Source organism: Ciconia boyciana, chromosome 9, assembly GCF_034638445.1.
Source record: "Ciconia boyciana chromosome 9, ASM3463844v1, whole genome shotgun sequence".
Classification (NCBI taxonomy): domain Eukaryota; kingdom Metazoa; phylum Chordata; class Aves; order Ciconiiformes; family Ciconiidae; genus Ciconia; species Ciconia boyciana.
Genome location: NC_132942.1, coordinates 16,889,548 through 16,915,730, shown reverse-complemented (window position 1 = coordinate 16,915,730; position 26,183 = coordinate 16,889,548). Strand labels below are relative to the sequence as shown.

At 35.1% G+C, this 26,183-nt stretch overlaps 1 protein-coding gene across 7 annotated transcripts in view; it reads right to left on the bottom strand.

Moving 5' to 3' along the window:
• Positions 1–26,183, bottom strand: part of TENM2 (teneurin transmembrane protein 2) — a 547,941-nt gene that overhangs the window by 309,223 nt on the left and 212,535 nt on the right. Inside the window, exon 3 of one of the 7 annotated variants that reach the window (XM_072872162.1) lies at positions 14,418–14,501. The exons of the other annotated variants lie outside the window; for them this stretch is intronic. Within the exon in view, the coding sequence (XP_072728263.1) occupies positions 14,418–14,501 (84 nt within the window). The remainder of the gene's footprint in view (positions 1–14,417; positions 14,502–26,183) is intronic. 7 annotated transcript variants of the gene reach the window in all.

Below are 26,183 nucleotides of genomic sequence, written 5' to 3'. Positions count from 1 at the left end.
ACAAGACACCTTGGGATAACTTAAGATCTGGCAGATAGTTAAGACTCATGGGAACCAAATATAGTATGCTTCAGAGGCTTCTGGAAAACCAGAAAAACAGTGCAGATAAAACTATATTAGGCAGCATTACATAGGAAGGGCAGATGCTGTCCTTAAATGTATCCAGGAGAGTCCTACTGATTTATGTGCTGTGCTTTTACACTGACCTAAAAGAACCATGTCTATTATACTCCCAGCTAAAACAACTCCTAAGTACTGTTTCAATCAATGTATAAACTGCTTGCTTTCAACACAGTTCTGTTAGCTTTTGATTAATTTTCACCTCTAGTGTACTAATTGTTGAGTCCCTTAACTGGCTGATTAGAATCCAATACAAAGTGTATGCTGGACTCCTTTTCAACAAATTCTTCAGCTTATTGAAAAAGAAATTATGTTGAAACAGCTGCTAGAGTATGTTTAGTACTTAGTTTACTCATCTACATCTTGTGCATGTTTAGCATAGATTAATTATACACTATGCCTCTTAGCATCGTGACTCAGGAAAGCACAACTTGTATTGCAGTCCAGATTTACAGTCCTTTGTCTTCACTTGCACATGCATTTTGGAACAATAAACATCTGCTCACGCTACCACTTGTGAACTTTTGCACGTATGAACCACACTTAGCAACGACAATGACAAAACACTGTGAAAGCGGTGGATTTTGTAAGGTAAACATAAACATTTAATAAAGTACATGCACATCTTTATTATTTAAAAATGTAAATTCCCTAGAAACACAACTTAGTTTCCCTTTAATGGAATTTATTTTTCATGTCAGGGTGCTTACAATCTTTTGGATACTAAGTTGATGTAGGTTTTCAACTAACAAAAAGTGCCCCCATTTGACAGGCATTCTAGTAAAGACAGAGTGGTGTGAGCTTACCACAGATTTTATTCTCCTCCAACCTCCAACAAAGTACCTGTTGAACAGCATAATTTAGGATTTAAATAATTCAAAGGACACATCAGGAATGTTAAGATTGGGGGGGGGGGGGGATCTTTCTTAACTACTCTGCCCTCTTTAGGAAGTATACTTGGCTTCAATGTGTCATTGCTTCTTTAGGTTCTCAGGAGCCCAGCTCTCCATCAGTATCTGTTATGATACTGTAGAAGATGTATATATACACATGTAAAGTGTGTCTGTCTATCCTATTGCTACAGTGTAACACTCTTCAGTGTATTTTTTCCCCCAGTTACTGGACATGTAACCTTTTTCCATAATAGAAGAAAAACTTTGGGTTTGTATCTCTAAGTTATAAAGAAACAACAGCTTAAAAACAATATAATTTTACTACCTCTTTAATCACACCTTCTGATGTAACATGCTTAAGAAGTGATTTACCTTTAAGCTGATAGATTCAAACATTACTTCAACAAATTAATGATTAAGAATTAACTGTGCAGTGAACCGCAGCCATGCATTTGCTGACACCAGTTTAAGTGTTTGCTTGTGAGACGCACTGCCTGGAGAGGAGTAGACAGCTCAGCTTTGCAAGAGAACACCCAGCTATAAGATGACACAGGGGAATCTAAAAATGCAAGGTGAAATAGAAAAAAATTAACCCTGACTTTTGACAACTGGAGTTTACCAAGATGTGGATTATGAAATCAAGTTGTTTTTTATTTTTAGCCAATATCCCTCAAAATGAAATGTAACTTAATTACCATATCATGTCACAGAGAGTAATAGTTGCCACATATGAGATACAGAGGAAAAAAAGAGACATACTGTTACTTTGGAGTAAAGAGAAAAAGCTGACAGAGATTAAGTTCAAAAGTTAACATCATTCTGGGAATTCAGAAAGTTAAATTCTGTATGTTTTTCTATCAGGAATAACAGAAGAATGGAACTCATTGCATATGTATCTATAAAACAAAATTGAAATTATATTACACATTCCACTCCAACTAAAATAAGCAGTCATCTGTCACTCTTACTAAGTGATACCACTTCAAGAGTAGTACCTGCATTTTCTACTCTAAGCAGGTAAGGCAAGGAGAGTTGTTCTAGCCACAGGTTCACACAGTACATCTGAATACCAATTGGACTAGTGTTTAAAAAAACCAAACCAAAACACAACAACTTATGTTATGCTGTTTGTACAATCTGACTTTCCTGTGAATGTAAAGAAGGCTCAGAAAGAGTTGCACCACAGTGCAACAGATGATAGTTGGGTAATAAGATAAGGACATAAGGCTATTCATTATATTCGTATTCATAGTCTTGTACATTACAGTAAGCAAGACAAAAAGATCTTCTATACATGACACTTTAGAAAATGAATGGATTGAGATGTTATTCTGAAAAGATTCATTTTATTAAATACAAATTATTATTATTAAATTTTGCATTTCAATAAGCTTTGTCTCCTATCATTATATGACCTATAATCTTTCAACTGCACAAAACATTCATTGGCTATGCTCCTTTAGCTTAATAATGGCTGTAAAATTAAGTAGCCTAAGAACAGAAAGGTTTAAAGAAATCATTTTGTCTACTACACAATAATAAACTGTGTATCATTTGCTAGAGGCCTCTTGACTGTGCCTGGAATCTTCTCAGACAAGTACCTCTTTAACCATTTTCCTGCAGCCAGCTATGAAATACTGCTCCGCAGTCATCTCCCACCTTCTACATATACTAGCTGGAGGGCTGGCCCTGCTGAAGTTGACAGGAACCGTGCCACAGAGTTCAGGGACACAGAGATGTACATATTATTGCACTGTAATTCCAAATTTGGGTATAAATATAATTCAAGGATATATTCCTGTATATGTAATAATATGTAATACACAAAACCACAGCTATGCATGTCACCTTCTTGACGCACTACAAACACACACACTCTCTCTCTCTCTCTCCTGTAATTTGCACATACAGAACTTTTCTCATCTATAAATTAAAGAAATTCAATTGGGAGGTCTAACTAAACAAATGGGAAGCTACAGTGAAAGTATACAAAGTTAAAGTTGGGTAGGAAGTCATCCAGACTCAACTTCTCTCATATTTTGCTGTTACAAGTTTAAAAGACTCATATGTGGTTACCTGAAGTGTTCAAAGTTTTCTAATTTTATGTAGTAGGAACCTTGTAGAAAGTATGTTTGTTTGGGGTTTTTTGCCTTTTTTTTTTTTTAAAGACAACCTCAAAAGCTAATTAAAAATCTAGTCAAAGAACAGCTTTTAGGAAACACCTGTATGTAAACAGTTGAAGAAAGCTAAGTAGATATTTTAATAAATTCTAGGATTTCCAGACTAATTTTAGGAATCACATATCTTTAAAGAGATCAGGTAAATGTAATTCTTTTTAATTTTCTGAAATGGATCATACTCTAGGTTTGCCTCAGTTGAGCTCCAAGAGATCAAACAGTGAAATTAAAAGGACTTCCTCCTCTCTATATATGAAATGGCTTTCTACACAGCCCAAACAAAATAAACCAAAACAAAATACTAAAAAGAAATCTAGGGGTTTATAAAAATATTGATTCTATTCTATCTTCATTTTCAAAAATGTATTGATGTAACTGAAAAAAACCAAAAATATCTGTGACTCATAAAAGTATATCATTGCAAATATCAGTTGACAGTAACACCAGAAAGGGTGCTTGTAGGAATAAGCAGTTTTTGAACATATTCCTATAATTCTGATGATACAGGCTAAACCACACGTTGCACTATTCATCTTACCTTGGGAGTCAGGTTTAAACATATTTCTAGCCTGCTTATGTTAATGCCAAGAGACTTAAACTTGGGCAGTATAAATTTATGGCAGATATGGGAAAAATAAAAGGACAGTAGGTCACTATGTCAAGAGAAGCAGCACAGTGGTCTGCCCTGTATTACTCTCTTCGGGGACCCCTGGTATATTGGGTAGGGCACTTCTGAAAGTAACAGCACCTTAATGATGACAGTTTCACAGAAACCATTGTAACACCAGAAAACAGCTAACTGCAGAGGACTTACATGTAGGGAAAAAAACCCCATAATGTATCCTTTAAACCTATAGAATATGTATAAATAATAACTTGCCATAGAATCCTGTGCTTACATGCCTCCTCAACAAGGAGGCTTAATAAATCCTTGTGTCAACAGGGCTTGGAAGAAACAACCTCTGTCCTTATTTAGTTTATTTCTGGCGGTTTTAGTGGAAACACATTAAAAACATGCTATTAAAAACATGTTATTAAAAACACACTATTAAAAACATGCTATTAAAAACACGGCACGGTTTTCCAGAAGTCAAACACATTCTACATTCCAGTGGTCTGTCTAGCTAAAGGTTATAATCTTAAAGTTAGGCAAGTATTTGTTAATGAAATTCTATGACTAGAACTAACACTAATCTTAGCCGGCTAATTCATTGCAAATGAGAAGCCAAGTCTTTGCAACACACTCTAGGGTGAAAGAGAAAAAGTCACTTTTCAGAAATTATAATTTCTCAAGATCTGCAATGTAACAGAAAGTGAACGGTAAGAGACAACACTTCAAAGGGATCTTGAAAATGTCCGAGTACCTAATACCATTCAATTCCTCTGGAAAACTCATATTTAACAGGAATTCCAGGAACCCTCACCCAGAATTCCTACCTCAGGTTGAGGTTAGAAAAAAGTATGAATACTGAAGTAGATATTTCTATAATGAGAACAATGAAGGTGAAGGAAAGGGAATTTCTAAACGCTAATTTGATTGTCATGTAATATAACCTTCAGAAGCATGACCTGGTCAAGGAACCAAATTTAGAACTGCATTTAAATTAATTAAAAGCAGACTAAGAAATTCAGCTAAGCACACATATTCAGTGTACAAATTTTAAAAATATATTCTTCTATATTAATTTGACAAGGAAAAAAGAGGTAGAAGCATTCTATAATTATGCCGCCTCCATCTTGTTAACATAAATTCTCTGAATTTTCTAAGAAAACAGTTTAAAATTTACTTAGAAGCCTCAATACCTCAAATTCAGTCCTTTTATATTGTTACAATAAAGCTAAATCATGGAGGAATGATCACATCAGGAAGGTTTGAGGCTACAGTAATATCTGTACCCCAACAATCTACTCCAACAAACTGATCACAGAGCTATTCTAATGCTTTACCAATCCAAATACTTCTTCCCACCCCAACTTCTCACTCTAGAGAGCTAATCCACTGTAAAGTCCCAGTGAACTGTTGAACTTCATAACTAAAACGCAAAATTAAAATATCCCCAATCAAGCCAGCTATAACTCAGGTGCTCCTGCTCAGGAATTATTCACTGCTTAGATTTTACTGTTTTCATATTTTGTCTGTATGAATCTCCACATGTATTTAGTGTATACATGTATTCACACTTAAGAAATATTTCTGTCCTTTCCCATTACTTCACATTTAACTTCGAGACAATTTGATTTCTACTACCACCACAGATTTAGAAGGACATATCTGAAAAAGCACAGTAAAGGAAAGCAAATGCCATTTAAATTTTTTGTAATAATTAACATTTGCAGTATTTTTCATATTACTACTACTTTATTATTACTTAACTAGCTGTATTAACCACTCTGACAACTATGGGTGCCTGAAATGACATCACTTCCTAACACTGCAGGCTTGACCAACTCTGAGCCACCTTAAAAGGAATGTCAATAATACATATCACAGAAGTGTCTTAGAAAATGAAGAAATCAATACATGTCAATCCTATCCATCTTCCTTAGATCCACCTAAACCCAGCTGAAACATACTTTCCTTATTTCAATTCTGCCTCTGCAGAATTTGAATACTTTAGCCTTTATTACCTGTAGCAGTACTACACAGTCATGGCAGTTCTGGTTTTAATTTCTTCCTGTATTCAAGAGATTGTTGATACAAACCCTAAATTTAAGCTACAAAAATGCAGGTGTAGTGAATACTGCCTTTAAGATATGGAGCTCACAATTTTTCACAAAAGTAACTTTTAATCAGACATAATGTTCAGAAACCAACCTACAATGAAGCTAGTTCTGAGTTAGATCTACAAAATGAAGGATCCAAACCTTGCTGCTAAGAGTAGAAGACAATGAGAAGTTTGACTGCAAGTGCAGTTCTGTTACTTTTGACAAGCTTTCTATAAAGAGAATGGAGGCCTGACAGTGGCTAAAAGAAGAGATGCCTTTTATTACTCTGAATATGTCAATTCTAGTGACTAAACCAGGCACTTGGTAAATTAGAACATGTGTCTGTTCAGTCTGTACTGTGTAATAAGCTGTCAGGGAGGTTGCACAAGCTGTTTTTACTATTGAAAAGAAGCACCAGTATATGTTCCCCAAAATTATGATATTATCACATGATACACAAAGTCAAATTTCAGAATCAAAACTCAGGGGCAACATCTGCAACTAATCCTGAGAGTCGCCAAGTATCCTTTGAGTGGAAAGAGGAGGGAGGGCAGCAGTGCAGTTTTGCCCTAACAATGAATAAATACATTACAGCGCTCAAAGAAGACTGAAGATTTTGCAAGCTAGATAGGTAACAGATGAAGATTTCTGGTATCTAAAGAGAAAGAAGCCACCTGATTTTTTTTCCTAGTTGCAGATAATTTAGTTTTCCAACATGCACTCAATTTCCCACTTCCACATGCTATTTAATAAAATAAAAATCATGCTTTATTTAAAAAAAATATTCTGTGAGTAAGTTTCAGTAAGTCCTTTTGGGGCCTCCTGGCATTAACACCATGTTCAATACTTTCTTTAATCAGGACCAAGTAGTTCAAGCCATGTGGGATTTGAGGCACGGTATTTTCCTACCCCAGACTTTGATTGAGAAAACAAAGCTTTCATTCTAAATAAAAAAAATGAACCGAATACAATCAAGCATGGCCAGATTTGGAACATATACACTACAGAAAAACCTGTCTTTGAAGCACCTTCACTCTACTGAACCATCACTCAAAATCTAAACAATTATATCCGGATCAAATACTAACTCCTAACAATCCTGTTTAAGGAAATACATTTTGAAGAAGCATGAAAACGTATTACCAGGTATGTCTGTAAATCTTACTGGCAGGAGAAATACTGTGAAGTTGGTTGAAAATACTGAACTCACTTGTCCCAGTATGGAAATGGATATCAAGAAGTGTGCCATATAAGTCTCAGCTTTTCACCTCTGCTTATTATCCCAAGCGGATTTAATTCTTCAGACACAATAATCCCATCCACTATCTACATTTCTATCAAAATGCTTGGCCTTTCACTGGCAACTTCTGAATATAGTTATGCATTGCCAATGTAAAAATCTTTAGTACAGGGAAGAGTTCACAAATAACATGGTTTAAAATAATTTATTGTCATAATTTCCTCATTGCTTCTCCGTATTAAAAAATATAATGTAATCAATTTTGTTTTACTTACTATTATGGCATTAGAGACTATAAAAATTTTGCCCCAGATGCAGATCCAGTTTGGAATAAAGGACATTATATTTCCAGTTCATAATCCAAACAAAAGAAAGTGCTTATAAAAGCAAGCTACGGGAATTCACAAAGAACTCACTGGTCAGGCTACCTTCACTTTTACCCTAGCAGTGGATATAAGTAAACCTAAACTAAGGAATTATGGCACTAGTATAGAAAAATATGTATATAATTTATTTTTTTAAAATCAGTTTTTCTTGTCTCCCTCCTTACTCAAGTTTCACAGCATGCATATGGGTATGAATAAGTAAGGGATTCTTCACCCTAACTTCATGCACAGCAGCTTGAGAAATGTTTCAGATTAACATAAATGATAATACACATACATAAGGCTGTCTTTCAAAGAGGTTTGGTAATTCATAAATGCAACGTTTACACAGATCAGGTCAAGTCAAAGGGTTTGTAATATAAGTATTTAACTTACGTAAATCTGTTTATCACTGCTAAGGAACATGGGATGACTTCTAATGCTCACTATCTAATATATGCAGTACACATTTAGTGCAACTTGCATGAATTCTCATTCCAATTTTTAATTACTATGCAGTTGGAAAAGACAAAAATGCACTAAGTCAGATTGCTCTTTTTTCTTTTATCAGAACAATTGACATTAATTGCGTATTACTTCACAGGCACTGCTTTTCTACACACTCATTACTAAAATAACAAATTGAATGAAGTTTGAATAAAAGTATTAAAATATCTACAAATACAGAAGTTTGCCCTTAAACATATTTCTATCAATATTTCCTTAGCCAGTGTTCATAAGGAGGTAATGCAAAACTTCATTTATACTCACTATATGTTTCAGGACTCATAACAAAAAAATAAATGGCAATTCCTTTTAAAATTGTTTATATTATGTTTTTTCCAGACATAATTTTCTGTTTATACTGTATACAGTTTTACTTGCACAACTTGTCAAAACGCTTTGTGAAACCATAAAAGGAAGACAAGGATTTCATGCCATTATACAGACCTTGGTAGCAGGAAGGGAAGACATTTAATTTGTTTTTACTTGAGATTTTTAAAGTTTTAGACAAAGAGTCTGAATTCATGTCACTGTGGAGTCCATCCTGTTTTGTCACCTACTAGAGAATAAAGTAGCCAAAGTTTTTTCTCAGATTTCCAATCCATAGCTTTAATTTCTATCTCAAAATCTTAAAATTAAATATCCACTCATCCATATGAAGAACCAGACATTTAGTTTTTTGGTTTTATTAAAATCTACTTATACTGATAACAGCATAGGGACATAAGATTTGGCACGGTAAACACAGGTTTAACAGCCTAATTGCTTGGATTTTGTATAGTGGATCATTATATTAATGCCTCTGCAGTAAAGTGCTAAACAGGAATTCCCACAACAAAGACTTCTCATTGTTGACTGAGAAGGAAAAAGTAGGACATACTGGGGTAATTTGGGAAGAGACTAGTCTTCAGGGACACAGGAGAGGAATCTTCAAACCAACAGCACTACCAACCTCTACCAGAGGGAAGAAAAAAAATGCCACAACACAAAATGCCATGAATTATATCTTTGTCTTAATAACCCAGGGACACAATTACATCTTGTCTTACAACCTTGCTTGGGAGGAAAGATAGCTTCACAGAATTTTACAGGATAAAGACATACTCTATAAAAGTAAAGAACTCTGCATATATGTAGAATTTCTTATTTTACAGTATTCAACTGGATCTTGAGATAAACCTCATTATTTTGTTCTGCAGTTGCAATGATGGCACTGTACATTATGCTCCCTTAAATACTTTCTCCCATGTAAACAAATCTGACACTGATCCCACACAACACCTGAACCTGCACTATCTTCACAGCCCCAGATTCATGGATGTGATAGAAAACTAGGCTTGTTTAGAGGACTAAGAATGTCATTGTAGAAAGATTTTTCCTTTGGTAAAAGAAAGACTAAATGAGAAGCTTTCCACGATAACCATGTATTGTGAAACAATAAATATACGTTTAACATTTCTGATCCAATAGTAAATTGGATCGAAATAAAAAATAAAAGACATCAACATAGCTATATATTGCCTAAGTTCCTTTTAGTAGTTTAATATTTCCTTCAGTTTCCTGAAAAAGTTTCATTATTGTTTTCCCTAAACTTATGTCCACATTTAATCACCCAAAATGCACCTCCACTGCACAGCAGATGTGTCATTAACTATTTCTGAAAAAAAGTGAAATAAAATCACCCAGCATGAGAATACTATGGAATAAGTCAACACCAGCAGATGGTGTTTATTTTGTCACTGCTTGTGTTAAAAATTACCACCTATTTCATCAGTTTCTTTAAGGTAGAAGCTTCATGTAAAAAGTGGAAAAGCTATTTTTTATAAGCTGTCATAGAACTCCTTAAAATATAAGCACTTGTTTTCATGGCTTCCAGTTTTCTAGGACATGGTGCAATACACAGGAGATCAGTTGGTATAAATCTGACATGATCAAGTATTTTGCTAGCAGCCCAGTCTTTCAACACACAATCTGTTTTGTTTCTCTAGCAAATTTGCAAATTCTTTAGTTCAAATACCGGTGTTTTCAAGACAAATTCTGTAACAAGTGTTAAGTCTAATCCTAGGAGAGGCACCTGGTAGCACTGTCAGCTTGTTTTCTTCTAGGACCCAATATGCAAGAGAGCTTTATTTTCCCTCAGAATTTTCTACATTCTCATTGTTTTATATTATCACACACTTTTGGCTATGTGGTTTACATTACCCGGGTGATTGTTTCTTAACAAAACAGTATGTTGCATGAAGAGCGATGGTACAACCTGGACTTGGCTACTTAAAAGAAATCATTGCTAAAATCCTACGACAAAACCAGTTTTTGCTCATGTATTTTTGAAAGAATTTCCATTACAATGGAAACCCAAAAAACCTCCTAGAAATGCAAACCCATATAATCCTCAGTAAGGCAAACCTACGTTGAAAGCAGCAGAGTGAACTAAATTCCTCTGTACTGTGATTTAAACAGAATTATTATAAACACTATCCGCAATATCCATACACAGCATTTAAATACAGTTTTCAACAAAGTAAAATAACTTATTTATATCTGAAGGCTACTTGACAGCAGTCTACCATTCTCACTGATGATTTTAAATGTCATGCCATAGAGAGATCATCCTCCTAAATTAAATGCCCATACAACCAGTTGCATTTTGTATCTAAACGTCATAAGCACAGGATAAAATCCAATCCATTTTCTTCCCCCAGAAAAGGCATAATCCCTATCTTAATTAAATTACAGTTCAATTGATAACATCCCAAAATTACTTTAAGAACTTACTTGCACATCACAGATTACCATAGATCTTTGAGATAGTTGTATGCTTGCTGCAACAATATATCAAATATATAGCTTATTAACTATAGTAATTCAAATCTCCTTTTGGTATTGACAGGATTACACGTGAATTCAGAGACTATGGACTCCACTACAATGCCCAGATTTGTATGTTCACAGCTTACTCAAGATCACCATGTTGAAACAAACAGAAAAGATACTTAAATCGCACTACAATGGCTGCTAAGTGAACCAAAAAATATGAAACGGTAGCAAAAGGCTGCCTGGACAACCACTGTTACTGCACTGCAGTATCTTTTTCAATTACTTGACTCAATCCTTTCTCCCTCCCTGTTAAGTCTTCTATTGCACTTAATGTTCAGGTTGGCTTGCACGCACTATACGAGGAACCAATGCTTTTATCTTCATTACTTAATGAGAAGCACAGACCTCTGTTAGTGTCCTATTCAAATCATACTCTAAGCTAAGCGCTATTAAATTTCTTCTTTTGCTTTTATATATTGCTCAACATTACACTATCTGAATGCTTTAAAAGCATTAATTAATGGTTTTGATAAATCTCTGAGCTTTAGCTACATTATTTTACAGCTATAAAAAGAAACCCAGGGTGGTTTTGTTTGTTTTTGTTTTTAATTCTGGATGCTTAGTATGAGACAGATTTGAGATTTTTTTTGGTGGTTTGTTTTTGTTTTTGTTTTGTTTGGGTTTTTAAAAAATCTATTAAGAATTCTTCTCCCGGAAAAGGAGAAGTCAGAAAAGGTGAGATTTAGGTCTACTCCAAATACTGCGTGGGGGAGATATTTTCCTATAGGAGGCTTTTATCCTCTTTCCTTCCAGGGTCTGAACATGGATCTGACAACAATCCTTCTGCCTGTACTTCTGAAGCACTGACCATTATAATACCCATGTTCAGCACTTAACCTTTTTTCCCCATTACCTCTTGGTCTGCACCAGTGGCATCTTTCTCCTTAGCAAAGCAAAGGCTGAATAGATCAAGAAACCTAACATTTTATTAGTACACAGTAAAGCAATCCACCCACTAAATGAGCACACTTGATAACTGGGTACCTTTAAAATGAAAAGTCTGAGGGCTCTACTTACGGGGATACAAAGAGTCCTCTTCTGTTGACATAACATGTACACTGAAAGCTTTGCAACACTATTTGGATGCATTCTCAGCCAGCTGAGGCTTTAAACCAAGGTTAGTGCCATCTGTCTGTTTTTGGCAGCATCCAGATTGATGTAAAAAAGTGATATGGCACTTTTTGAAAGGAACAGAGATAAAGCTTGGTTTTGGTAAATTCCCTTGAATTATTAACATAATAGATTTGGCTGACATCAATGCAAGTCAGCACATCTGGATCTATAAGCTCACTGCACCTTTCCTACCACTTTTAGAGCATGCAACAAACTATTTTACTAGCCATATCAGATTTAGTATGTCCATGTAATTAGACTCATAAAAGTCATAGTAAGTACTAAGTTTTTCTATTGCTTGTCTCAGTTCTTATTTTTTTAAATGCATGTTACTGCCAAGCCAGAGGTGAGAACTAATACTATCGTCAAATATTTTTGAGTTGCTATATAGTTATTAATACATTCTCATCTTGTTCTTAATGTCTAGAGCCCTGAACAAACACAATACAAAAAATTAAAAACAATATATAAATCAAACTGGTTTGAATTGGGAAGGGTATCAGGTTGTAAGGGAGAAGAACTAAACCAAAGAGAAACAATTATTTGATGAAAAGCCTCAAAGCTTCAAATGAGAAAAGACATTGTTCAGATGGATGCAATTTGTAGGCCAAAACCTTTCTGTGATCCTGGAAAATGCACTCAAGTATTATTCTTTGAGATTTAGTATGGCCTAAATAGCATAACCCATTCATTTTACCTGTGCCAAAACCCCTTCTGCAACACCAGTAATCATGAATGCTTCAGAAATGCAGTGATATATACATGATCATTTCAGTTCTTTATTAATTTAATCTTTACTTACATACACATGCCACCTTGAGCAATTTTTGGTATTATATACCAGCATTATGGAAATTTAATTGCTCTACCAAATGCTCTGGCTCCCACTCTTCTAAGAAGCATGAAATACAGAAAATGGTCCTTATCTCCAGTCTGAAAACACACGGAGCATTCTTGGGCTGCATTAACTATGAAATGGTCACAGATGCTTGGTACTTTCCAGAATCTGGTGTAAGAAACTGTCCCAGTATTTGCTCAGACACCGTTTGAGATTCAAAGCATAATGCCATTCACTAGTTTTTACCAACGATCAAGCAATTATGGAAAGAAGTATATCAGAAAATCAAAGTGGGAGTGACAAGAAAACCTTGTTTTATGTCTCATTTAAATATTAAGCAAGCAGAATATTATTCCTGGTTAGGGCCCTAATTCAGCCACGCATTGACTTAAGTGCTTAAATGAAAAGACCAAATGGAAAGGTATCTTTCATGTATATACTAGGTCACGGTTGCAATGGAAGAAAAGAATGAAATATCAAAATATGTCTTTCATCTCATTAGGCAGTCAAATACAAGGCAAAAATTGCAAGTGTTGAGGACAAAAGACTTTATAAAAAATGGCCGCTACTAAATTAGTAAGGGCACATACTGATACTATAGTTAGTATATAAGTGTACATATCCAGTGAATGAAAACTATTTTTTTAATTCAAGAAACATCAAGAGGAAGATGTCACTGAATCATTATCTTTGTACTAAAATTCCTTAAGATGTCTTTGGATTTATATTACTACAGCTTGTTAATTTTTTCTTTTGCTAAAAAGTACATTGCAAGCTTTTTTCCAAATATCCTCCTCCTCCCAAAGGAGTTTTGCTCTCAGGGAAACAAAAGGTATGTGTGTGTGTGGGGGGGCAGTAGTGGTCCTTTAAAAAAAAAAATCTATCAATTAGGTGATTCCCAGCAAAACCAAAAAAACCCCACCAAAACCCCCTGATTGTTTTGCACAGCCCTAAGATACAAAACTTTAGTGTCACACCAAGTGTGACTGTCTGAATCTGAAACTCTTAGATCAAAAAAATTCAAATCAAGACTAAAGATGAACAGAACTATCACTAAATCTTTCATTAGAAAGTCAGATTTAACAATCGCTGAAGCAACATGTATCACATGCAAGCTTTTACCAATGGGATAAAACATGTAATTGCCTTTCTGAAAATACTGTTAGATACAGACACCATATTGTTTTTAAATTATGCCTGTGCGTACCCAGATCTGGCATCTCTTACATGTCTTAGCTCTCTTTCTCTCCATGTCATGAGCCCCGCCCCGTGAAGCAACGTCAGCCCAGGGAAAACACAGCTCCTTCACCACCCAGTGAAGACTCCCAATAAAAAACCCACCCTTACTTAGTTCAATAAAATCAGGAAGGTAATGCTCAACAGTGAAATAGAAATACGTAGTAAAGAGAGATCAGGTTTATTCAACAGAATATAAATACCCAGGAGGGAAAAAAACAACCAACCAAAAAAATACATAATAAGCAGAACATAAACAGAACTAGATTAATCATGGCAAACCCCACAAATTCTAAACTAGGTTCTAAGTTTACAAGGAATACAGTTTAAGCAAGATAAAAGCCTTACGTATTAGAGAGTTCTTTGTCTCAGCCAGCTGCTGCCAGCTTGTCTGTCTGTCTTTCAATTTCTCAGAAAGGTGTGTGTGAAAATCTAAATGAAATAAAACAAATACATTTTAGGGATGGCCCATTCACCTTTGGTGTAATACAGCCAATAGAATGTTTCACCTCCTCCCACCCAAAGCATTCCTGAATAATAAAAAATACATTACTCATTATTATCTAGAGGTTGAGAGTTCTTTTATCTTTTTATCAATGACATATAAAAAGGCATATTGAGTAGCAGTAGTACTGGTGAAATCTTGCTTTGCAGGAGGTACACATACCCACTGTCAGTATCATTAACCATGAAAAAGGACAGAGTGCATAAAAATCTGGCTATAATAGGTGTGTTAGAATTTAACCTGAAGTCCATGAGTTTCCATACATGCTGTACAGTAGGTATTTAAGATCATACTAACTTATTTTCTGTGTATTATCTATTACTCCTATAGACAAGTATGTATCATTACATTCTTCTAAAAGATAATTTTTATTATCTAAAAAGAGACTCTTAAGATACATCTGGAAAATGGATACTTTCAGCTGTAATAAATCACTTCTTACATGTTTATTGTAGCAGCATGATGACTTTTACATTGACTATCAACATAATCAGGCTCATTCTGCTGCATCTCAACTAGACGTGAACCAGTGAAACTGCACAGATGCAAGGATGGCAAATTTTTTTCTTTTTTGCCTTGTAAAAACTCTCCAGCTTTAGGAAGACAGATTTTAATATATTAAAAAAAAATCCTTTAGGTTTCAATAGTCTTTCTCTTTGACTAAAAAGAAAACAGGTTTCTTTTGGTTGTACAACTAATTCAAATATACCTGGATTTTGAAAACATGAAGTAATTAGGGAGTCCTCTTACATTTGAAAAGCACAAAATCAATTGAAAATTGTTACTTAATTTCATAATAACAACAGGAGGGTTTTCAGATGTAAGAAACAGGAAACATAAAACCTATTTTTATTTATTTACATGAATTTCCTTGCACAAACCAGTAAGACAAGAAGCCTGCTAATGTATGGTCACCTCAATTCTTGTTCTTCACTGCCTTTAAGGCTTCACTGGGAAATTATTTTACTTGGTACATCTCAGGTTCAAATCCTTAATAATTCTTATAAGATAATAATTTAAACTTGCATCCAAGACTCACCGACTCACCAGAATCAACAATGAAAAAGTGTTCTGTATACCACAGTGATTTATTATATGCAAAGGAAAAAAGGCAACACATTGACACTTAAAGATATAAAAACAGCTGACCAAAACAATAGAAAATAAACTGCTTTGCATGCTAAAGATGTAAGACAACAAATTAGCTATTTGTTAGGAGCACAAATATTTTTGAGCTAAAATGCCTGCAACTGAAATAATGTGAAAGAATAACAGCTCCTGAGTTTTACTTTGCTGGCTTTGGGGGGAAAAAGTAATTTTAAGGAACAAGTTATACTTTTACAAACAATACTAACCAGAGAGAGTTTACTAAACTGCCTAAATGTCTCCTTGCCACACATGAAATTCAAGTTTGATGTGGTATGACTGTCATTCATTTTCAGGTATTTTGGCTCATGTCTAATTAGTTCAGCTTTACTTTTGACGACACAGGCTTTTGATTTAAAAGCAAGGAAGGAAAACAAGAGATTTTCAGGACCGCTCCACTGAAAGATAATTCTAAGAACAATATGCAAGTGAAGCAAAGATATGTGAAGTGCGGAGCACAATGACTATCAATATAAAAACTTTGGTAAATAAATAATAAAAAAAAATCATTGCAAATTTCTTCATTTTGGTGTTACCAGCAATTTTCCCAAAAGTATAACACTAAAAGTTGATGAAATTATTTTCACATTTTTCATATTTTAAAAATAGGAGAAATTAAATATAAGTAAACACATGCATATGCAGGAATATATCAACAAGGAAGTAATGGAATTGTTTCACTAAGCTTTTTTTTTTTTCCCCCTTTTCCTTTTTTATGTGAAAATGGGACCAAATTCTTAAATACAGTGCAATTCTTCTGTGGTACTTACAATTCAATTAAACCATTTTAGTAGTTTGCAATGTTACAGTTTCTGTTATATCACACCAAACAATATGCAACTTTTTGAAATCATTACTGTCTCTATTTTTGTTTTAATAGAAGTTTTGCTTTCATTTCTCTTTCAAGAGGAAAACACAGAATTAATCCATCAACAGTTTATCTATTGACATTTTATCACATTACCCTTTAAGCTTGTGTATGTTACTGAATCTGCTGTTTTCTCTTTTTACCTGTCTGTGGCCACCTTGGGATATTTGATCCTTACAATTACAAAGGGTACAGATAAGGACACCAAACTGTTCCCCCAAGGAAGCTGAGCCATCCCTCTTTTTGATGTGAAACATCTAAAACTAATGGCTAAAATATAAGTTTCCAAGCTCTGTTTCTCCAGAAATTAAAAAAAAAAAAGTTTGTTACCAATGCCCAAAGGAAAGAATAATTTAAATGTTGAGACACTTTAAAAATAGTGTCATCTGAAGGGAAGTCTCCATGGGTATTACCTTCCTTTGACACTCACAGGGAGTTAAACCTAATTGCATTTAGGGTTATCTCTAGCAGCTACACTCAGAATCAAACATCCTCATGACGACTATTGTTCTAACTAATCTACTTATTAGGCTTTTATTCAGATTTAGTACAGTCTTTTATAAAAAAAACCTCAAAGGAATAGTAATGGATTTTGCAATTATCAGACAGGAAAGAATAGACTATGACCTACAATCATTGGCATTGCCAAAAATGAGGAAAAAAATATTCTGTAAGTAAATCTTTAGATCATTAAGTTAATTTTAGTCCCTATCAGACACCACACTTTACGTCTGGGAAAAGTAAAACCTGTGTGAATTTACTATGCTTTCCTCTTATACATTCCTCTAAAACACAACCCCCCCAACATCCACAGGTTTGTTTGCTCCTACAGTAACTGACAGAAGAAAGAAATCTTTCTGTACATTACTTTCAAAGATGAATGAGTAGCAGTTTTCAGCTTGCTGTCTCAAGTCCCAGTTTAAGTTAAAAATCAGTGCTGATACAGCTAATTTTAAATAATAGTATAAATACTAGCAACACTTTTTGAAAATTGAGAAAACAGATGCTGCAATTCCTAAAATGGTGTCCTGTGAGGTATACGATGTTCAGACTAGCTGCTTGTCTTCTGCACAGTATTCTGCAAACTCATTTTCTTCTTCTTTCCTCACAGCAGCCTTTTCAGAAACTGATACTCTGCTTCCACCATTCTATTACTTTTTAACATTTATCTAATTTCCCTCACACCCCAACAGTCTCCCACGAGGCCTGGCAATCTGACAAGACCTACACGATGACATCTTGCTGTCCGACAGAAAGGCTAACAGGGAAAGGTTGTAATTACTCTCCCCATTTTCATTCCCTCTCTACTGCTATGCCAAGTAACTTGCAACCAGGAGGCACCTCTGAACACCATGCAGTCAGAGGTCCCGGTCATCAGGATCCCACCACAGAGCATTCTTGGGCCCCACAGGACATGTCTTTCTCACAGCAAAGAGGCTGATCACCAAATGTTGTCTTGTTCTTAATTTATGGGTCCTCTTTTGAGCTGGCCTGACAATGACTCACAACTGTTACCTATCCAGGAACAAGTATCACTTCTACCTCTTCTTTCTGTCTCCCACCCCATCCCCAGTTGTTTTCTTCCTTTAGAATTTTCCCCTTCATAGTCCCATCTGAATAGATGCTTCCAACTATGCACTATGGATTTTCACCCTTATTAGTTTAGTCAGGTATTCTGGAATTTCACTTTTTAACATTTCCCAACAGGCATCACTAAAAGCTTGGCTACCAATCATATAGTATATGCTCCATCCTTTAACATGATAGCACATTGTTTATGATTTTTTTTTTAACAGTATGAAACCTTTTTGCATTTTATAAGGCTTGCTTTCTCCACCCATAGTTCTTATGCCTCTCTGCCAACATTCATCTAGAAAATAACTGTGGAACTTTAAATATGACCAGAGCCTAAATATTTTCCTAAGCTCTGTTCTCATTTTTCCTCTTCTGTTTATCAAAGGGCATAACCCAATTTTTACTGGTAATAAACAATAAAAAGATGGTTTATTTTTATAAACTAGCACTTCAGAAGCATAAAAAAAAGGTCTTACAAATAAATACCCTTAATTTCTCAAGCTGCTTCCCCTCCCTCCCGATATTCATACAAAAAAATCCAGTAACGAACACTTGATCCATTTCTGTCACACCTATGTGGCTGAGGCTTGTCCCGATTTTCTCCAATTTCCTCTCTGTTGAACACTTTCAATGAGCAGATGTTGCTCCTCTGTTAATACCTTACTACATTTTCATTGCTATTTGCTCAACATTTATTACTGATCATTATGATTTTTGAGGAATAGGACAAAAACCGTAACCACTCACAGAACACTCTCTCAGTATTGGGTAGGTCAAAGTCCTACATTTTCCACAAATAACCTTTCTGGTTTTGTTTTTTCATCACATTCTCCCCTAACATTTTGGATCAAGCATACTGGACAGACATAACAAATGCGGTACTCTTAACCTATATGCATATCATTTCTGGAGGCAAATAATGATTATGAAGAAATTAGAAAAAGGTCAGTAGTACAAAAATCATGCAGAACAGTATGGGAATAGGAACTGTTCTGTAATAAGAGAGCCACACAATTCTTCTTTTTCTATATTGTCTTGACAGAATTACTATCTGCTGTTTTACTCTATTATGTTCTATTGCACATTTTATATCCAATGTTTTGTTTGATCTTTTACAAAAGTTGTATTAATTTTTCTCTCCTCTGAATGACATTCACCAAGCCAATTAAACTTAAGAAAGCTTTACCTGCATAGTATACTAGCAGCTCTCAAGCAGAATTATTCTGCAATACAAAACATCCACAACACATATTTTGTTTTTTGAAAGTATACACTTAAGTATGTTAACACACCACCAAATATTCATGCAAGAATGATGAACGCTACAAAGGAAAATGCTCTAATATTAAAGTACATTTGAAAGCCTGTTACAGTTCAGTGAACTCAACAGCAAATACATCATTTTTCCCTCTCCTCTGTCTACCAAAGGTAAGGTTAAAAAATGTGAGTCAGAAGAATTTTTGATTGACATTGCTATTTCTAATGTCCTAAATATTACCAAACATGACCAGCAACAGATCTACTGCACAAGGAGCTGGATTTTCCAAGTGCACTGCCCATGTCTCTTATACAGAACTAAGCAACTAGCTACATTAGAGACAACAGTACAGGACTTAAAATGACAAATACCTTCATTTCCTATTTTCATTTCCTATGGACGAATAAAAGCATTAGGATGCACTAGTACTATAAGAATCACAGGGACATGCACAATTCAGATCAGCACTTCGTAAAGTGCATAGATATGTCTACTTTTTGTGCAGAAGTCTGTCTATGCTTATGAACTTAAAGTGAACTGAAACTAAATTTCAAGTGGATTTATTTAAGTCAAATTAAATGGTCTCAACTTGTCTTATTTCCAAAAAGAATTAAATAAAGGCCCCCTTAAGTCCAGACAAATATGTATACATAGGAGTTTCAATCAATTTCACAATACCACTTTAAAATCATGCCACAGAATCACTGGTAATTTGGACGAATCTTCTCAAATGCCCCTGAACAGTCAAGCCCTACCATCTAAAATATCCATAATTGCCTCTTAATTCAACATGGTCATTGACTTGCATCAAAAGAAAAACTTGAAGTGAAACTTCATAATATTTTTTTCTGTTCTTCACACTGTTTCTTCTGGTTTTGTTTTGCTTTGCTTTTTAAAGTAAGGGTCAACTTAACAACTATTACTTCATGCTGTTAGGAATGGGTTAGTATCCCCATACGGGTCAATGACTCAGCTACAGGTCAATATCCCCATAATTTGTAAAACCATAAGCCACAACTCTCATGGAAATAATTTATTAAAAACTAAGAAAAGCTTCAGTCTCAAGTGGCAACTACAGGTACTCTAAGGTTGCTTTCTCTTTCTTTAATACCTCTTCCATGCAAGTCTTTCTCCGAAATAACACTTTACTATTAGTTCAGCCTCTGTTCCAATGACTATGTTTTTAGATCAAAAACTTATGCCTGGAAAGACCAATATCTGAATTATTAGGCTAATGGGGAGAAAGTAATTTACTAAAGTACAAACTAAACAGTTCCTGGTGAAATTTTGTATCACTTTTTCAAATCTAGCTATTTGAAAAACAAACAAACAAAAAACCTACTTAAAATCAGTATCCTTACATAAATATGGCAACAAAATTCACATTAACCAAGTTTTACAACAAAAGTGGTCAGGTACAAAGTTTAAATTTAGAGGGGACTATATGCATTGTACTACAACCAAGCAACACTTCAGTTAAAACATGCACTGCTGTTCTTTGTCACCTTTGGCAGCACACAAAACTGTAAATAAAAACTGTATAGAGAAGGCTGAAATGAATTTAAAGAATTGTAAAAAGAATTCGTTAAAAAGAATTTTTCTCCTTATTGTGGGATACATATTGATATCCTGTACTTTTTCAGCTTGAAAGTGTAAAGAAAGAATAAGTCACCCAAAATGCTACAGTAAAAATAATTATCTGCCACATACTACTTTGCTGCTTCTTTTGTAATTAAGGGAATAAACCAAAGTTAGCTGCTCTTGGTAAGATTGCACTTGTTTTAACTTATCAACTAATGTCAGCAGAATGGAGCACTGTGACAGCTGTGAAATAAGCATTAAGGGATTAATAAAATGACGGAAAGAAGGTTTTCCAGTACAAGCATGCAATTCTAATAGTGCTAAATTATTATAACCACTTGTTGGGTGTTGTGTCATCCCACCCCTCCTCCAAAACAAACAAACAAAAAAGCAAACCACCAAAACATGATTTCTTCTGTCAAAGGAATGGTGGAAAGCTAAGACATACGGACAAAAAAGGGAAGAAAGACCAAAGTGCTACCACGTTAGACCTACTGACATATTGGGCATTTTTTTTCAAGGGCCTGAATATTCCATAGGCCCTACAACATCCTGTATGCTTCTAACACTGTAGCTTATTGCTTATTTAAAATTAAGAAGTCCCTAAAAATATAAAGAAAACCTAAAACAAATACATACAGTTGTGTTCCTAAGGAGCTGGTGATTGAGATCAATATTCTAGCAATAATAATGCCTTACAAAACAAAACAAAAAAGCTCTTAAAGTAATAACTCCAGCATCTGACTTTCTCATTATACAGTTATGTTCTTCACGGTTAAGAATTCTTGTTTTTAAATTGTTAAGGCAAGTTAATTAATTGATGAGCCTCAACCACCTTTAGACCTACTTTTACTTACTGATCTCTCTTCTCTTTCTATAGCAAGTTCTATTGGGGGGGGGGGGAGAAATCAAATTACAGTTTTCAAGTAATTTAGTTGATAAAATCTAATTTGTCATCTGTACCTGTAAACAATTTTAACAAACTAAGAACTGACACACAATTCACAAGAAGACAAGTAGACAAGCTTACTGTCTTACTGTGTTATTTGTTAGGGAAAAAAATTACAAAGGACAAGATTTCAACCTCAAATTTTACCACCTATCTTTTCAGCTTCTATAATGAGATCACCTATAGCTTTGAAACAAATTTATTCTAAGTACACTTGGACAAAGAATGTAAGTACAACTCGTAGCGAGTCAGATCATAGATCTTTTATCACATCTCTAGTCTAAGGGAAAGTATAAAACTAGAGTAAACATATAAAGATAATCCTTCAGAATAGCCTCCAAAACTCCAGGAGTTTCTCTCAGAGTTCCTAAAATTTTTATTCAACAGCTCTGGTTGGATTTTTCTTCCATCAGTTAGAATCATAGAATCATTTAGGTTGGAAAAGACTCTTAAGATCATTGAGTCCAACCATAATTTCTCAAGTCTGTCTTTGAACCAGTGTAAATTGTTAGCATTTACAAAGTCCAGGGACAAGAAGTCCAACAACTTTCCTGAATGTTATATGAAAAGTAGATTTTTGTTCGTTTTGGATCTGCCATTTGTTAACTTGATGTTGTATAGTTCCCATATGGGAAGTCTATGTCATTCACCACTGCGCAAATGCCAGTCATGTCAACAGTCACTGTTTTGTTTTTACACTAAAGAATATTAAGCTATTAAAGTCATTCTTCAAAAGGAAACTATGCCATACTTTGGGTAACCCATCTCACTGGCTCTTACCTTTTGCAGTTCTACTGTATCATTCTTTAAACAGTAGAATGAGGATTCAACATATCGTTCAAGGCATGGACATCCCACACCTTTACAGAATAGCAGTGATGATATTTTCTGTTTTGTTCTTTATGTAAATTTTCCACTGGTTCCTCTTGTTTGTTGTAAGGGGGTTGTTTGCATTATTATAATATCATATGGATACCTTTTCATAGGATTATCCACTGTTGCACTAACATAACTTTCCTGAATAATAGTAGACAATTCAGAGCCCATCATATTTCCTCATCAATTATCAATTTCACCTGCTGGTTTCCCTCCCACCCACTCCGCATCATGAGATTCTTCAGGAAATTTTTCAGTCTTTGTCTACACTACCCTGGTGTCCTGGTTTTGGCTGGGATAGAGTTAGTTTTCTTCCGAGTAGCTGGTATAGTGCTGTGTTTTGAATTTAGGATGAGAATAATATTGATAACACACTGATGTTTTAGGCGTTGCTAAGTAGTGCTTACACTAGGCAAGGACTTGTCAGCTTCCCATGCTCTGCTGGGCACACAAGAAGCTGGGAGGGGGCACAGCCAGGACAGCTGACCCCAGCTGACCAAAGGGCTATTCCATACCATATGACATCATGCTCAGTATATGAACTGGGGGGAGTTGGCCAGGGGGCAGCAATCGCTGCTTGGGGACTGGCTGGGCATCGGCTGGCAGGTTGCGAGTGGTTGCATCACTTGTTTTTCCTGGGTTTTGTTTATCTCTTTTTTTTGTTGTTTTCCTTTTCATTACAATTTTATTATTATTATTTTAATTTTATTTAATTTCAATCATTAAACTGTTCTTATCTCAACCCATGAGTTTTCTTACTTTTGTCCTCGATTCTCTCCCCCATCCCACCAGGGAGAGGGAGGGCGAGCGAGAGGCTGTGTGGTGCTTGGTTGCCAACTGGGGTTAAACCACGACACCTGGACAACACTTGGCATACAGAAAACAATCACTTCAGTACATATGTGTTTTCCCAGCTCATTTAAAAAACCCCACCAAAATTAAGTTTGCCCCATGAATGGAACAACAAAGTGCAGGAGGCAGCTGTGATACACTCAATAAACCAGACAAATTCAGCTCTTTTATGTAACAATGTATGTATACCTTACACATCATGGTAGCTGCTTCCCTCTGCATACACCATAGGCTAGTAATAGATATACTTAATCTGTTTCCTGATAGGTAGAATCTAGCCTTAAGGACTCTGCCCAGTTTCCAAAAACCAAGCAGTTTATAGAAGAGACAGAAGAATTGCCTGGACAAGACAGACATACATAAACTTATTACAAGTTCATGCTGTGCGCTATTAGAGAGAAAGCATTAGACACAATGACTCAAAAGAGATAACATTTTAGAGCAAATAAATGTAGACAATACTTTCTACATGTACCAGAAGGTTATTTATGATGTGAAAAAAACACTGCAATATATTCCAGCTAAGCTACAAATATTGAGTCATGTGGTGAGTGACCTAGTTTCCTTTTCATTTTCAGTGTATTTTTAGTTATTCCCTGTTGATTTATGTTTTCATTAAAACCTCAGGCATATGTCCTTTTGAAGTCTGCTGGAGACTGAATGGACATATGATGCTTTGTAAAGAGTACCTAGGCATTTTTCCCCAATGTTCTTTCCGTCTTAAAGTCATACTTCTAATAGGAGCTCAATTGAAAAGCAAATAAGCATCATTTGTTTACCTCTTTATCTTATCTTTCCTTCACAGGAATTTAAATGCAAATGTGAAATAGAATGAATACCAACAAATGCATCAACTGGGAGAGCAGTCTAATGACTACAATCAACAAAGGAAAGGAGGAGACTACTGTGCTCTCTGCTTACTGCCATAGCATTCTGCAGTTGGCAATACTAGCAGTGTTCTGCATATCTTATTTTTGCAACTGAATTTATACAGAAGTATTTGAAAATCATCCCAGTATTTACACAGAAGTGGTGTAATTAATTTCCATAGCCTTGTGGCATATAACATTTTATGTAGACAATTAAGGAGATTATATTGATTTGAAATAGAAAAGACACCCCACCTAAGAAAAAAGCCCTCCGAGTGCCTCCAATCATGCAGAAGATGCATTAGAATGGTTTCATTTTTCGAGAATTCTGAGCTTAATTCGCAATAACTGGAAACTTCTCATTGTTCTCAAAACAGAAATGTAAAGTCAGTGAAATGAGGTCCACTTGTGAATTTTTTTTTTAGTATCAAAAGGGACCACAAAACTTCAAAATTTATGTAGGGACTCCAAAAGTTCAGAGCAATTAGTAGCCAAATTTTTTGTTTTGCCCCTTCTCTACCACTGAATGAAGTTACAACATTAGATTTTGTATAATAAACAAGCACAAAATATTGCATAATGACCTAGCTTCAAATGAAGGCTCAATTATAGTAATGATCTTGATAATTATATTAGGACAGTCTAGGTTTCCCTACAGCTCTCTCTTTTTCAAATTTAAAGAGAGTTATGTGCGTGATGACAGCTCTGTGTGCTCATAAGACTATTCTTGCTTTATCCTGCCTACTTTCGCATGCTCGCAAATTCAGTTTTAAGCTGCCATTTTCAAGTATTTTGTCAATCACAGTTTATCAAATGCATTCTGCTAAGGCAGCTGTCAGGCCAAGATTCAGCAATGACAAGCTGTCTTAGCTCCTGTTCATTCTATCCTTAAGTCACCAACTCTTATTTTTATCTCTGAGGAGGAGAAATACTCTGGCTAGAAAAGGCTCTAAACAGGCAGTTGAGTCACTATGTTGGCAAGGTTCCTGATCAACAGAACTAGGAGTACCAATAAATTCTCAGCAGCCCATTTATGCCTACTTTTTCCTTATCATAAGTGCTATTCTGAAAATACTACTGGCACTCTGCACGTAGAAGTGATTGAGTAAAAAGATACAGTGCAGGTTGTCAATTTATCCTGAAATAGCCTCTAGTGGATAGATAAAAGCCATCTAAACCATAGCAGAAGACAGTGCTATTACACAGAATCACCAAATTCCCCACAAAACATTCCAGACAAAATTCTGGCCTCTGTTACACACACACACACACACAAAATGATGACAGCATTCATCACTATTTGTGTATATACTGAAAGATCAGTGCATACTGAAGTATTTTCTTATAAATTCTAGCAATTAAGAACTTCATGGCATCTTCCTCTGTATAAATGTTATAAGTGATATTTCATAAAGGCTAAAACTAGGATTATGCCAAACTTGCCTTTTAGCATTAATTGTGTTATCGACTATATTACCTAAAAGAATGGTCACTTACAATGACAAATCATGACTGGGGAAAAAAGTATAAATCTGATTCTCCCCCAGTTATTATCATGGAAATACCATAAGCATAAGACACTACACAAACAGCTTATCTCCAAATATTTTAGTTGATCAAAATGAGTGCCATTTG